The sequence below is a fragment of the Miniopterus schreibersii genome (assembly GCF_964146895.1).
Source record: "Miniopterus schreibersii genome assembly, chromosome: 4".
NCBI classification, from domain to species: domain Eukaryota; kingdom Metazoa; phylum Chordata; class Mammalia; order Chiroptera; family Miniopteridae; genus Miniopterus; species Miniopterus schreibersii.
In genome coordinates, this window is record NC_138105.1 from 51960132 (window position 1) to 51976320 (window position 16189).

A 16189-nucleotide genomic window follows, 5' to 3' on the forward strand; every position below is an offset into this window, starting at 1 on the left:
ATTGACAAAAAAAAAAAAAAAAGTTTGACCACTCTGCTGGTGATGCTATGGAGGAGCGTTTACACTTTGGTAGAGTTCTAGTTGTTGACAAGATTGATGGCTTCACAGTCCTTTCAAGTCCTGTGGTCTCTATTTTTAATTTTCTCTATCATTATGTAGCTTTACTAATTACTTACTAAATTCTTTCCTTACTCTTCCACATGGCTCTGTGAGGTACATGATTTGTTTGTTTTTTTCACTTCACAGGGAGGAAACAGAGGCTCAAAGTCATATAATTAGGAGGTGGCAGTGACATGATTCAGGACTGTCTGCTTCCAAAGTTCATGCCGGACATTACAGGTAGTGATGAAGAGCACAAGTGTGTGTCAGACATCATGTGAATACTTCCTAGTTATATTATTTTGGGAAAGTTGATTAATTCCCTTAAGTCATATTTTTCTCATTTGTAAAAAAAAACACACATTATACATACCTTTATTGTGAGGATCAAATTCAATAAAGATCAGTCATTAACAGAGTAAATATTTAATAAATGAAAACTGCTACTGTTGCCTTTATTATCATATTCATGTCTTTCAAACTTTTAGCGAAGTAAAAATTCCACTGTATTTTTCTTGTTTCCACATAATGAAATTCTCTCTATGCATATTCCTTCTATCTATTAAGATTTGTGGCAAACTTTATGTTGTTGGCTATTGTTTGTTAATTGCAAAAACAATGTAGAATAGGATATATTCTATATATGAATGTATATTACATATACATATAAATGTATGTTACATTTTCCGAAGGTCAGACTGGGTATTTTCTCTGGTTCAACTGGGTAACGTCTGCTCTGATTAGATCCTACGTCATCCTTCCTGTGTAAGACTTTTCATCACACAGGGTGGCCTCGGTAGTCAGGAGCATAACAATGACAGGTGGTACCCAGGGACTCTGTCCAATAGGACAGTGTTCTTCAACTTGAGCCAGGCTGATGTGTCAAGAATTCATTTTACTGTTGCAACCAACATTTAAAAAGAAAAAAATGAAGGAAGAGTATGAAAGCACATCCCTTACAGAAAGAATGAGCAGGTGTGTTTGTATTATTTATTCCTGGGACAGCAATAAAGCAATTTTGAAAGCACTGCAAGAGATAACCCGTATCTATTACATGTGACAGGTAGGGATCATTGTTTTACAAATGCACTGACCTTTTCATTTGAAACATAAAGGCAAATAAACAAGTCGTGGTCCTCCGACTAGCACGTCACAGCTCTGCTGTTTCCAGCCTGTTTTCTTAGCTACTACCCTCACTCCTCATCATAAGGTATTAAAATATTACCTACAAGACCAACCATTTTACTTGTTTTCTTCCCCTAGTAAGAGCCAAATTTCTTTGGACAAGCAAAGATTCATGGTCTTAAGAAAAATATGAGATTGGAGGCTGGCAGAAATATTTTCAATTTAACATAATGTTTAGATAATAATAAAAGTCAAATTACCAACATGTGTATGATTGAACAACCTGAAGTATATGAATATGAAGTATAAAATATATTCCCTAATCCTAGCCATAATGATCTGAAGTGCCTGGCACAGACATTTTTCTTGCTTTTTGGCAGATTCCTACTCCATTAGTAGATCATAAAATCAATGTGTGATATATGAATAGTGACTAACATTCAAAAAAACAACAACAGGATAGAAAATATCCATGCATCAGATATAATGATAAATAATATAGGAGAAAGAAAATACTTAAGAATAGGAAAATGTCCGTAATTCTTCAGGCTCAGTTGAAAAACAATAAATAAATAAATAAACATATAAATAAATTAATATATATATTTTTAATCTGTGGAGTTTTTGGGGGTTACACTAAGGAGGGAAAAAGACATTCTTTGAAAGGGATCACAGTAGTTCTCTGCCTTAATGTGTCAAGGCCTCAAAACAAAAAATTAAATTAACCATTCAATAATTGGCTACCCACAAATTATGAGTTGGAGACCAAAAATGAATAAAGTCCTTTCCTTCAAAGTAATGAAACAAAGGTACGCCTAAGAATCTAGGAAAACCCAAAGAAAAAATTTTAATTCCTGCAGTTTTAAAAATATAAGATATTAACATTTTCATTTGATTCAACTGCCCATCCCATCCCAAACACACGTCATCCCTTCTTTTTTGTGAGGGTAGAGGAAGGTGGTTAGGAAGAGAGGCATCTAGAGAAAATATTAACTGTACAGATGTTTGTAGTTCATATGAAAGATGTCTGTTTTAACTAAATACTGGAAGATGAGTTTGATTTAACAAGAGTAACAGCAAAAGACAAGGCTTAAGAGTTCTCCTGTGTGGTTTTATTTTGCGGAGATGGAATACAAGATCTAAGATCTTGTGTAGATCAAACAACACTCTTTAGGCCTTATCTTTAATGGTAATGGTTTATTATTTTATATAAAAGTATATTTGATAAGAGCAAGCATCAGAATCACTGCTGTTTGCAAGAGAATTGGTGTTCAAGGAAAATGTTATTCACTGTAGAGATTATATCAACAGGCACATTTAAAAAAAAAGATAGCTTTGCATTATTTTGTAGGAATCAGCATAGTTCTTGCTTTCCAGAAACACCTAAGATATAAAGTGAAAGTCTTACATTTTTAGGAATGATATGCTACACATATTTTAACAACAACTGTCATTTTCTTCCATAACTATACTAAAACGAACATATTCAAAAGAGAAGATACATTAGCTCACAAAAGGATAACTTCCACATCAATCTGTTGATAAGCAGTGTTCAATCTACTTTTTAAAATGCTATGAGCAAGGATTCTGGAGTAAAATGGCCAAATGAACACACTTCAACTTCATTCTCTCTTTAAAACTATAATAAAGAGATTTTTAAAAAGAAGTTGGCGAAGACAAAGAGAATAGAGCGAAATATAATTTTGGACAGGGGAAATCAGATGAACACGTGTTATCAGACAGAGAAAGCAAAACCCTATGTTTTCAGGGGGTAAAACAGAACCACTCCAATTCATGCCACAGAACCCTCAAAAAACTTAGAAACTACCAGCACCTTCGGAATGAGGAGTGGTGGAGGCGGAGAAGGAAATGGGCTAAAATAAGGAGGAATAAGAGGTGTGCATTTGAGAAGCAGTTAAGCCCCTCACTCCAGCAGAGATCTAGGGGATAATTATCCAGAAAAGGTTAATGCAGAATTCATTTCATACCAGAGGCCAAAGGCACAGCTGGTTCCTCTTCCTCATTTCATTCCGTTCTGAGACCTTTAAACAGGAATTACTAGCTCTACCTTCCTAAAAAAGTCTCCTGTTCACTCTCCTCCCCTACCTTTATCACCCCTTAATCCCACTTTATTCTTCAGACTGCAATACAGCAAAGACCTCATCTGCCTTCCTACCCACTGAGATGCCAAGACCCAGAAAAATGCTCAGTACATACATAGAAGGTGCTCAGTCTAACGGAATGGTTATCACCACCACATGATATTCATCAACAGCTAGCAATTCCTAGAAATGACTTTATTATATTTTAATACCTAATCCAAGGTTTTGCTTTTCCAGCCTTCATTTCCTAGCATATGCACAGAGCTTAAATGATAAAAGTTTTTCTTCATACATAATGTATGTCTTCCTCAAACACATACGCAGCACACCCCTCATAATGGTGCCCACATTGTCCTATATCCAAGCTCAACAGATTCAGTTCCCTGAATTTCTCTTCAAATACATACTGGCCCAAAATGAGTTGGGGGAGTGGTAGAGCAGGTAACTGGCGCTCAGGTAAGTGTGGTTGCAAATTCCAGACCTGTGGTGGGGAGAAGACTCCAACAGAAGTTGCTCTCACTCCCAGTATTGACGAAGAAGCCAGAGTGCAGAAGGCGTCCTCAGACGCTAACCATTGTCACACAACCAACTCTGGCTCCAACGGGAAAGGTGGGTAAAGGGAACCTCAAGGAAAGGGAGAGCTCTTTAACCTTAGGGTGCACTTAAAAAACTCAACTCTCACTTGACATTCTGCTGTCTCCTTCCACTCAGTCTCATCTTCATATGGAATCGGAGTAGAAGCAAAGTCATCTATATGACAATTTTACAAACTGCCACGTGACCAATGTTTACATACAGAAAACATGAGCTTAATAGGAGTAGTGCTCACAAGAAAATTAATAGAAGTAGTACTGCTTGGAAGACTACATTTAATTTTTTTGTAATAAAATAGGCTAAGAAAAGGCTTATAAGGAAAGGCTTTGTTTTTCTTAGAAAGTTTTATTTGTAGACTCTTAAAGACATGGACAGTAAAAGTGATTAAAAAAAAAACTTTTTTCCAACAAATGCTACTGGTTATACAAGGAAAATTTGTAAATTAATGAATTTTAAAGCCTGCTATTGTTGGGCTCTATTTTATCAGATAACTTTGTTTTTAAATACTTTAAATTGCTCTTAGGTTCATTTTCTCATCTGAACTTACCAATGTCATCATCTGTCCTGTCAATGGGGTCCTTTTCCAGGCAGTCTCGCACAATGTCCCTGCTCATCAGAGGGTCCGACGCCCTCTCGATGTCTTCTTCATCATCGTCGTCCTCGGAATCCACTGCTGTTTCCGGCAACCCACTCAGGTCCATATCACCGGCCTCACTTTCTGTGGCCTTAAAACAAACACAAATTTTTTAAAACCATTTTAAGTAAATATTTTGTACCCAAAAGAAATAAGAACAAATCTAGTTTAAAGTATTAATTTTTTTATTATGTTAATTTTTCGGTAACAAAGTTACATGTGTTCAACATCAACAAATACTTATGCACCAGGCACTATGTGAAATAATTTACTTCAACAAAAATTTTAGGATTAATAACTTTATCTCAATATTTTTTATTTCTTATCTCAGCTGTCCCATGGCATTTAAAAGATAGTAAAATGACGAAAAAGATAGTTTATGTTTTCAATCCAATTTTTTAAAGAGAGAATGGCTTAAACTCAATATTTTCTAAAGTTTAACAAAAAGAATTTTAATCACATTTTCAGTTTGTCAGGTACCATTTCCTGAACTAAAATACGTATGTACATTATAAGAAAAACCTAAGGTGAAAAATAATTAAAGACAGAATACCTAATGAAAACAGAATAACTGAAAATGGAAAACCTAAAGTCTATAGAACAGCTCTCTAAACAAAGCCTTAATAAATACTACTTAATAAATACCATTATGAGCAGAGGTGTTCCAGCTGGGAGAACAATAAGGCCTGTGGCCAAGGCAGAATCAACTGTGGCACGCTCAGAAACACATCACCTAATTTAAATTCAGAATTCACAGAATTGTCTGAATTCTAGAATGAAACTGAAGCAGAACCTGATGTGATATAGTATGGCAAGAATGTGCTCAGAAAAACTAGGCCAACATTGTTGTTATTGGCACCTTATTTCTGAACTCTAGAAATGTGACAATTTGCTAATGCTTGTTTCTGATTACATTTTCACCAGTTTCATCTTTACACTGAGGATGATTATTCATCACCATATATATATATAAACATATATATATATATATAAAAATATATGTTTATTGATTTCAGAGAGAGGGAAGGAGAGGGAGAGAGACAGAAACATCAATGGTGACAGAATCATTGATCAGCTGCCTCCTGCACACCCCCGACTGGGGATCGAGCCTGCAACCCGGGCATGTGCCCTGACCAGGAATCGAACCCCGATCGCCTGGATCCTAGGTCAATGCTCAACCACTGAGTCATGCCCAGTCAGGCCATCACCTTATATTTTCAAATTTACAATCAGTCCTCTATATAGACATTCTTTAATATTAGCCCAGAGTGAAGAAGGGACACTACCGAAAACAAAAACAAAACCAGAAAATTCTTTTAAATACTATAGTTATATACCTTAAGGCTTTTCTTTAATTTGTAAACATCTAACATATGGTAAGAGATGAAAAATATATTAATACCTTCTCAAAGAAATAATTATTATCATTTAAGTAAATTATATTTGTCTTAAATAGAACCAAAAGACTTTCAAATGTGAATTGGATTAATTCCTCCAAAGCTGAGCCCTCCACCCCACTTGTGTAAATGATTCTTAGTTGTTTACTGTTATGTGTATTCCATTCTTTAAGAAACTATCCATAAAATGACATTCACTAAAATAGTAAGATTATTTTATTTAAATAAATATCTATTTTATTTTAAAATACTACAAAATTCCTTTTAATACCTTGTTTGAAATAAATAACTTTTGTAGGACCCTACTAATTTCATAATATCACTTTCTCGTGGCAGTGAGATGTTTGGAGACAGAGTGAAGTGAGAGTTTAATGAACACCAGCTGGTCTACGGAAGGGTATTCGACTTAAGAGGAATGCCTGGAACCTAGTAGTTACTGAATTTGTTTTTACTGACTCAACACACAAACTCAGAGTTTAATAGTTCAAACCTCAGCTCTACTGCTATTCATGATGTGACTTTAGCTAAGTCCCTTAACCTCCATGAAACCAGTTTTATTACCAGTAAACTGGAGTTACATCTATTCTTGGATCAAATAAGGAAAGGAAAGCCAATTACGGGTTCCATAAAAAGTTCTTTCCTCAAGGGGACATACTTTTCGTATCAGTAGCTGCATACTTTTACCTCTTCCCATCCTTTTCATGAGCCTCGCACACAATTTATACTAGCAGAATTTGTCAAAAACAAAACCACAAAAAACAAAACACACACAAAAAAACTCTGTTAAAACCTCAACCCTGCCCGGCCGGGCATGGCTCAGTGGTTAGGCGTCGACCTAGGATCCAGGCGATCAGGGTTCGATTCCCGGTCAGGGCACATGCCCGGGTTGCGGGCTGCAGCCGATCAATGACTCTCTCATCATTGATGTTTCTATCTCTCTCTCTCCCTCTCCTTTCCTCTCTCTCAAATCAATAAAGATATATTTTTTAAAAAGCACCTCAATCCCTTACATACTGTGAAAAACTTCTTTCAGGCTAACTGCATCCTTTAAATTCTGGCTAAATGGCTAATAAAATAACTGTAAAAACAGCGATCCTGTACTGAACGTCTACCATGTATCTAGAACTACATTTGATGCTTTTAATACATAATAATTAATCTTCACAATTCAGCAAATTAGGTTGCCCCCCCCTTTTTTTTAATCTTCGCCCGAGGATATATATATTTTAATTGATTTTAGAGAGAGAGAGAGAAACATTGATCGCCTGGACATGCCCTGACTAGGAATTGAATCCGAGACCCTTTGGTGCAAAGGACAACACTCCAACCAACTGAGCCACCCTGGCCAGGGTGGACTGCCCCTATTTTATAGATGAAAAAACACTAAGGGAAATTAAATAAATTGTTCAATATAAATAAAACCAAGTAATTGTTTAGGGACTCAAAATCCGGTCTAACTGACACAAACTACTAAATATTTTGCACTATTATACTTTGCCTAGTTTTCTCAAAAGACTGTCTTCATAAAGAAAATAGTTAAAATATAAAATGTTTTCTGCTTTGTTAAGTCATAAAACATAAAATGTTTAAAAATATATATTTGCATATAAACATAAAACACTTGTTAATTTCTAGCTTCCTCCAAACTATAATATTACTAAGATTAATGCTCATCTTTAAGCTCTTTTATTCTAAATAATGATATGCACACAGACACTTTGAATTTAAAAGGTATTTGACTGTATTTGTCTCAGGAGCAAGAAGAAAGGCTTATATATTTTAGTTAGGCAAATAACTTCTGTCTTAAACTAATTTATCTTTCAAATGTATAACCTAACATACACATTACAGCTAGATGCGTATTATAGCTAGATGCACATTATAGCTAGATTCATAATCTCAAAAAAACCTATTAATATTCTCAGAAAGCTCCATGATTTTTTAAATAAAAATAAATTTAAAAATACAGTTCTTAAAGCCAATTTATTTTGCATTTTTAAAGGTTATCAAGAAAAATAACAAACTGAGGAAATATTAAATGCCATAAAGCTCTAGTGAAGTCTTAATTTAACTAAAATAAAAATAACTACTGCCTGGCTGGAGTGGCTCAGTTGTATGAACATTGTCCTGTGCATGGAAAGGTTGCCAGTTTGATTCCCTGTCAGGGCACATACCTGGGTGGTGGGGTTCAATCTCTAGTCTGGGAGTGTCCTGAAGGCAACCAATCAATGTTTCCCTCTCACACTGATGTTCCCCCCCCCCTCTTTCTCTCTTTCTCCTCTCTCTCTTCTCTCCATCCTCCACCCTCTTTCTCTCTCTAGGCATGTCCTCAGGTGAAGATTAAAAAATAAACAAAAAACTACTATACATGTTTTACTTACTACTTAAAAATCATTTACAAAAATACTTTTTGCTTATTAAATATCCCACGCATGGATCCCCATGTTTAAGAGGGTTGCTTCTTGATGTAAATAAATTTTGAGCAGAATTTCAAACATACATATGCAGACAAAACCATATACTATGTAGAAAGTATGAAAATATATTTCAAAATAAGTATAATGCTTGCATTACATTTAGTTTGTGTATCATAATTAATGCTGTTCCTAATTTTATACTATCATATATTTCAACATAGGCTTTCAAAATATGTATATGCCTAAAAGAAAAGAACAATTCTTTAATGCTTTTAATGTAAATTGTTAGGTTTCTTTCAAAAAATTAATAATCCTAATAGGTATAAGAATGTCTATAAATATTTATTATAAGAATGCCTGTACTAATTTGATAGAAAAAATATTTTCATATTTAAATCCTCACTTACTTAATTACTAATGTTTTAAGTATTTTAAGGTATAGGTACTTACCTATACTTCTGCAAATTACCTACTCTCATCCTTTGAATATTGTTATATTATGAGCTGAATATTCTTATTAATTTGCTTGAGTTATAGTCTGACTTTAAATGACTCAGTTGGATCTTTTAACTATTAAATTTTTTGATCATTCCTTATATACTTAAGAATCTGAAAACTCTTGGAATTTAATCTTAATTATGATAGAAAGTAAGACTATAAAATGATTCCCCAACCCCAAAGACCATTTATTGAATAACCCATCAGTTTCTTCATTGATTCGTGAGGTCTCCTCTATTACTACATCCTTACATATGAGTTCCATTTTGCTTGAACTCTCTGTTCTATTGATCTGTCTATTTCTGTACAACTATTTCCAATCCACCGAAGTCACTGCTCTGCTAATCACACCATTTAGTCAGGACCTTCTCATGGCTGGAAATTGTATTGTCTCATATCACCAACTTAGCCATCCCGCTTTCTATCACCAGCACCCTCCTACTTGCTTTGCTTCCTTCCATCTTCCATCTGCTTTTAAGGTAACTTATTTTTTCTCCCAACTGAGGCATGATCTTCAGTCTTCAAGACTCTACTACTCTCTATACTTAGCTCTCACACCGCCAGCTAATATTTCCTAGGATAATATTTCAATCACATTCATTAAACACATCTGTACTGCATGGCTGTGATTTTCTGGCAGTATGCTAGGCTCTAGAGAGAAAACAGAGACAAGACAGAGAAGTTCCCTGACTTCTTGAGGCTGTCATTCTAGTAGGCAGACAGAACACAGAAAGCAATAATCATTTCAATTAAAAATCTAAATAAAAGGACTAGCCAGGAAGAGACCAAAATGTAGGACCTATTTTTTAGAGGGGAATTAAAAAACAAAAATTCACTGAGAAGACAGTACTTACAAAAAAAGACAGAAAAACAACAACAAAAAAACAGGATCGTGTTAGGAGAAAACATTCCAGGCAGAAGACATACAAAAACAAAGCTTTGCAGTTAGAAAGAGCCTGGCATGTTGCTCCCTCCGTCTTTGTATTAATTACACTCATATAACAAAACTTCAGTTCGGGGTGAAGACAAACTTTGCTTTGTGTGGAGAAAGTTACTTAAAAGGGCAGAGGGAAACCACTCTGTACTTAAGGGCACCAACTCGATTGAGCTGCATTGCTCTGGTCAATTTGCTCTTTTACTGTCTGAAACTACAGGAAAGCAGTAGAGAATTCAAATACAAGACTGGTTACTAATCCAAGTGCATCTGTCAGGTTTCTTCTCAGCTTGAGAATTTCTGACTTAAAGATGATAGATACAGTCTATTGGGGAATCTCTATTCAATGCTTTAGTTGTGAATAGCCAATTACTAAATCCTTAAATACGTCTATGGATCTATATCCTTATGAAGGATATATAGCCTTACAGGCTACATGCCTGCCATCAAGTTTGAAATGAACAGCTTTTAAACTCGACTAAAATGAATCAAAACGTACAGGGATCCTCTTTTCCATCTACACCCCAAGACAAAGTCAGACTGCAGGCTGCAAGCTCCAACCACGTCGGAGCGATCTGGATTCTCACCCACACTCTGGAGACTCAGTCACTCTGACGGTAGCGGAGGACAGCAGAAGTAGCATCGAGATTTTCCTCATGAACTTACCCCAGCCTACTCAAGGTAGTGGCACATAAAGCAGGCTTCCCCCTTCGCATAAGTCTCAATAAGTTATATAAACAACTTATTTCATTCTTCTAAACTTACAGTCCGGTTTGTATATATTTGAAGAAAGCGGTGGTAACTTCTACAACCTCAAGCTGTGTCCCCATTACAGATATAAAAGTATATAATCATCTCCAAGTTTAGAAGATAAGGGGTCTAATCATGATGTTTCAATTAATGTAAAGTGAAGCACAGCTTTTACTTATACTGCTCATTGTCCTATTATAAGTGACATTCTTGAATAAACGTTAAAAAGATAGCAGCTTCTAAAAATAGGCAGTGTGGGGGTGGGAGTGGGAGGGAGAGTTCATTTACCCTGATCCACCGCCTTGCCCTCCTCTAACACTTGAAAATGGGATTATTTCCTAAAGTCTTAAATGCAAGTTAACACTTAATTCATCAAAGTGGAAAACTTGAAAAGTTACTTTAAAGGGCCAGATTAGTTATATTTCTTATTGCAAAATAATAGAGAAATTCTTAATCAGTTAGAATCTACAAATAATTGCATTTGTGGCTATCAATCACTAGTAAGATTTCTACAATATCCTTGAATTACAGAAAAATGTGGACCTAATATATTACCTTCTTAAAAGAATATTAATTTTTTAATCTGTTCAATTTAGAACTTAAATATGTTTTGACCTAATGGCATTTAACTGTTTAGTTACTTTTAGGATTTTTCTTTTTTAAATAGAAACTTGGCGCTGCCTAAATACATCAATGACCCTGAAACACTATGTTTCTAAAGAAAGGTACTTTTATCAGTCTTATACCACAATTCCTAAGAAGCCAAGAATTATACTTTGTAAAGTATGTATTATGATGTTCTTTTTGTTTCAAACAATCCAAAATCCCATATTAGTAATACATAATTAAAGACACCCCCCCAAAACCCAGTTTTGTATATTTTAGTCACTTTTCCTAAATTTTCATTTTCTAACTCAATGAATTATTTATTAACAATTAAATAAAATTAAAATTATTTTGCTTTTAAAACATTTTTTTAATCCCATAGTTCTAGTTTCTTTTCTGTTCATCAATATCATGAAAATTTATTTTAAATACATAGCTAAATATATAGGTAATAAAAAAGTAAGAAAAACAATGATCCAATCTTAATAATTTCTTCCTTTTGTCATTTTCAAAACTTTAATAAGAAAATCTTACTATAAAAGCATACTACTGTAGTTTTCCCCTACAATTTTAGTTTAAAAAGTCACAAACCTAATACGACCATTCTCAAATTAAAAATATATTTAAAGTCAAGAGGAACATTTCCATTGTAACTCTATTAAAAATTCTGATAACTCATAATAGCAGAGGCAAATACAATTAGACAGTACTTCTACTTCCTAAAACAAACTACAACATACTATATGTCTGTGTGAAGCATAAATATTAACATTTTATGCCCGTGGATGCACATCGAGTTACTTTCTAGGTTCTATCAATTAATAATCCACAAAACTCCTTGGAATGCATGAAAATGAAGCAAATGACAAGAAAAACACCTTCTTACCTGGTATATATCAGAAAGACTGCTGCTTCCAGAATCACTAGTGATACTACATCCTGAGTGGCTGGAAGAAACGTGGGTCACCTGTGGGTGGAGACTATCAGTGAGGTGTAGTTTTGTGAAATCTGCAGGAAGCTATGGAAGGAGCAGGAAAAACTAGGTTACAATTTGAATCAAGAACTCCAAGAAGACATTTAAAAATTAGATTATACTCTACTCCACATTATTTAGTCAAATACATTATTAGAAAAGACTTTTCATTTTTCAAATTCAGAAATGACTAAAGATAGTCGAATTTACCAAAAATCACACAAAATTCTTTAAGTTTATGGGCATTCATTGAACCTCAAATTATACCAAATTCAATGTTTAAATAGGTAGGTTTGGTGGTTATGATGAACTTAGGTAACCGTTAATTCAATGAGCTAAAAATTTCAACTTACACACCAATGAGAAAATTAGTCTACTAGTACTTGTTAGACATTGCAAATGCAACTTTGTGACAACAGACAGCTTAAATAAGAAAACAGGCTTAAGGATTTTTATATCCCCAAATCATGTTTAAAGATTATTTTTAAAATGAGCATCTTAGAATTGATGAAGTGTGTTATCATACAAGTAACTGTGTTTAGGTTCTATGGAGAAAACATAAAGAATGCTCTCAAAGAACTCAGAATTGAGAAAGTTATGGACAACACTTACATATCTATACACAAATGTCAATTTTCTACTTGTCCATGCTTAAACCCTAAATAAACAGAACCTCTATTGAACAGGCTCGCTAAGCATCCCTCAAGTGCTTCCACCACTCTCCCATGTAGCTGAGAAAATGCGTGAAAACAGAAATATTCATATGCTCGCCCAATGAGCAAGTATTTATTGAGTATTTATTACTATGTGCTAGTCAACGAATGAGATACTAAGAAAGTCCTACCCTTAAGCATTTTGTGCTCTTACAAGTGATTACCAATTCTTTTGAATTAACAAATATGCTCTCTATAATATCACACTTACAATACTACTGGCCAATAATACACATGGCATTTCAAAATCTATGCTGATAACATCATGCAATCCTGATATCATTCTCTTTCCTGTCTGCCTAGTGATCCTAGTTAGCTGCTGAGTAATAATAAATATACAAACTAATTGTCAAAATAAAACTTATGAATTTACCTTAACAACATCCCCTCCTTTTCCTTTGATTTCATCCCTTCACCCCCCTAAAAAACCAGATAGATGCCACTCCATAGTTTAGAATAAGCGCCCCAAGGGAGGTGATTCAGGTTTAGGACAATGACCAGTGGGTTTTGACACCTCAAAGTCCCCAAATAAAGAGGCAAAATGTATTTACATCCACAATCATTCAGACCTGAACTCAATACGCAGATTATGATAGTAACATTTACTATAGTCTGTACAGCAGTATTTTTTAAGTTCATAAGACAAAGTATCCAAAAGAAAGATTTAAATATGAATTTACTGGGGGACATACGATGATAAGCCAAGTAAACGGATAAAAATACATACATTGGAGGAGTTCAGAGAAGGGAGATAATTCAAATGAGTGAATCATTACAAACATGAGGTATATCACCGAGTGTTTTAAAAATAAATAATTAAAGATGTTGTAAAATGTTAAAGTTTAGGAGAATAACAATTCTCCTATAAGGAACAGAAAGACAAATACCTCTAAATTAAGAATTTATATGTTTTATTCACAACGTGGGATAGTGAAATATTTGCAGGATGTCTTCAGAAACATTCAAAGACAGAAATTTGCGGAGATGCGTTAATGACTATGATTTTACACGTAGTTCAGCGATAGATTATCAGATCTTAAAATAATGTGTTCAAAGCCAGGATAAAAAGCCTTCATCATCCTGGCTACCTTTCCATTTAATCCAGTCACTCACCACAGAATGCAACTGGGGAAACATTACTCAGTGGCCCAGTGATTTTAAAAGGCATCAATCAATACGTGCAATTACAGAACATAAACTGATTTCTATTCATTGTCTTTTATAGACATGACTCAGGTTGACACGTGCCATCTAGTATGATTTTAAAAAATTAACTTAAATATATCAAATGAAGATACAACTATCTAATAAATTTTTACTCACTAAACAATTACTTATTCAAGTCTCATAGGATTCGTCTGTTAAGTATCCATCAGACGGTCATCTTTCCTAACTAAGAATTCACTGTGTGAAGGGCAACAGGAATTATAAGAGCTCTAAATCTAATAGAGACATAGATTCAGCCTTTATATAGACCACAATCTATTCCTCTGTGCCTACTTGCAGCCACAATACCAGAATTATGTAGCTATGTTAAGCTAAGAACCGTAAAGACTGTTTAAAAGAATAAGTATTTTCACTGTTAAGACTTCAATTCTAATTTTATAAATACTTATTGAGAACCTGCTATGTCAGACACTTTGTTAAGAACATGGAACATCAACGTGCATAAGACAGTCCCAATTCCAAATTTAATTTCTACTATCCAAAAAATCATTGAAATAGGTGTTATGCACAAAAGAAAACTCAGTTTTTCAAAATATGGATTTCATCTCCCAATACCCCCTATGTTCTCTGCAGAAGAGCATGAAATAATGTTATATTAAACTTAGAGTAAATAGATTCTATGTTTAAGAAAGCTTAAAATGTTTTCCCATAGACTGGGATAACAGTATCATGATTAAATTTTATTGACAGTACACATCAGCCAAGGTTATGGAATGGGAGAAATTTGGTAGTTGTTCCCTTACGGGAAAAAGAGTCTGAAGTGCACACTTGGTCCAGCCACAACAATCTAATAGGAGAGACTGAGCCTATCCACGCCAAGGGGAAATGGGTCTAAGAGACAAATGAACTGTACAGGGATTGGGAGTCAGGGGCAAACACCGGCACAAGCACCCGTGTTTAAACCTAAGGGCAATAGGGTAACACAGAACCCCTAGGAAGACAGTAACTCGTGTTCTGAATAAAACATACCAAAAAAAGGGGGACACAGCATGCCAAAGACAAGATTTATCCCAAACTTTTCTAGGCTTGACGCAGTGCCTATTTAAATTACTATCAGTATGCTATCAAATTTCAGACTTTAAAATGGGGCTGTGAATTATCTGACTCTAGACACCATTTATAATAATAATTTTTTTAAAAAAATAGAATTTTTAAATACTGGTACTATATAACAATTACCTAAATAAAATTAAATAACTATATAATTAAAAGGAAAATCAACACATTTTATACGTTTTGATCTTAATGCCAATATATTTCACAGCAAAGAAATCTTATATTTTTCTTATTTAAATATTTTTATTTTAATATTTGATTATATGAATATATTACTGCTCAAACTTTTCCTTGATAAAGTAACCTAATACAAAACTTGTGAATCACAACTGTAATAAACTACTGTTAGGCAAATGACTAAATTATAGTTTAACAATAAACACTACTAAGTGCATAACAAACAACAATGGTTATATTGAAATTAGATTCTTAAATGCATAAAGTTATCAAAAACGTAAAATTAATCATAGTTTTGTTAAATCTGGGTATTAATTATATAATATCTTGTTTTATTTTCTTTTTGGGGAGAAACAGGGATGTTATAACATTAACTTTAAACAAGAAATAATACACAAATGACTTAATTCTCATATATGAACAGGCATTTGATAATCTTTGATTAATTAATTAATGATTGACATTTATAAAATTACTCACTAATAAATGAACTCTATTTTGAACATAAATACAATGAGTGTGGATGCCTTGATGTTTCTGACACCACTAAGTAAATACTTTGTTGAATTGGTGAAATTCCTCAAAGTGGTGATAATGTAGCAGAGACTAGCATAATAGCTGCCTTTTCTTCCCCCAAAGAACTTCTTTATGTTCATGTTTTCAATCTCAATGAGGAAGAGCCAGTATACTATTGGACATGTAATGGAAATGTGATAGTTTCATGTTCCACAATGCATTATTACCACATTGCTGAAAAATGCAAGTCAGAAAACAAACAAAACAAAAAACAAAAAAATACTGCCATCAGTTGAAATGTATTTAGCTGAAAATTCTCCCAACTAACCTTAGAATCACTTTATTTCAAGAAATAGTTAGAACAGAACACA

The 16189-nt window shown here is 34.0% G+C and overlaps 1 protein-coding gene across 13 annotated transcripts in view; it reads right to left on the reverse strand.

Annotated features, from left to right (window-relative positions):
- RAPGEF2 (Rap guanine nucleotide exchange factor 2) overlaps nt 1-16189 on the reverse strand; it is a gene marked incomplete at its 5' end in the record, with an annotated part of 216469 nt that overhangs the window by 33815 nt on the left and 166465 nt on the right. For all 13 annotated transcript variants that reach the window (XM_081134183.1, XM_081134184.1, XM_081134187.1 and 10 more), the window contains 2 exons: nt 4468-4645; nt 12043-12174. In XM_081134183.1, coding sequence (XP_080990309.1) covers nt 4468-4645; nt 12043-12174 — 310 coding nt within the window. The remainder of the gene's footprint in view (nt 1-4467; nt 4646-12042; nt 12175-16189) is intronic.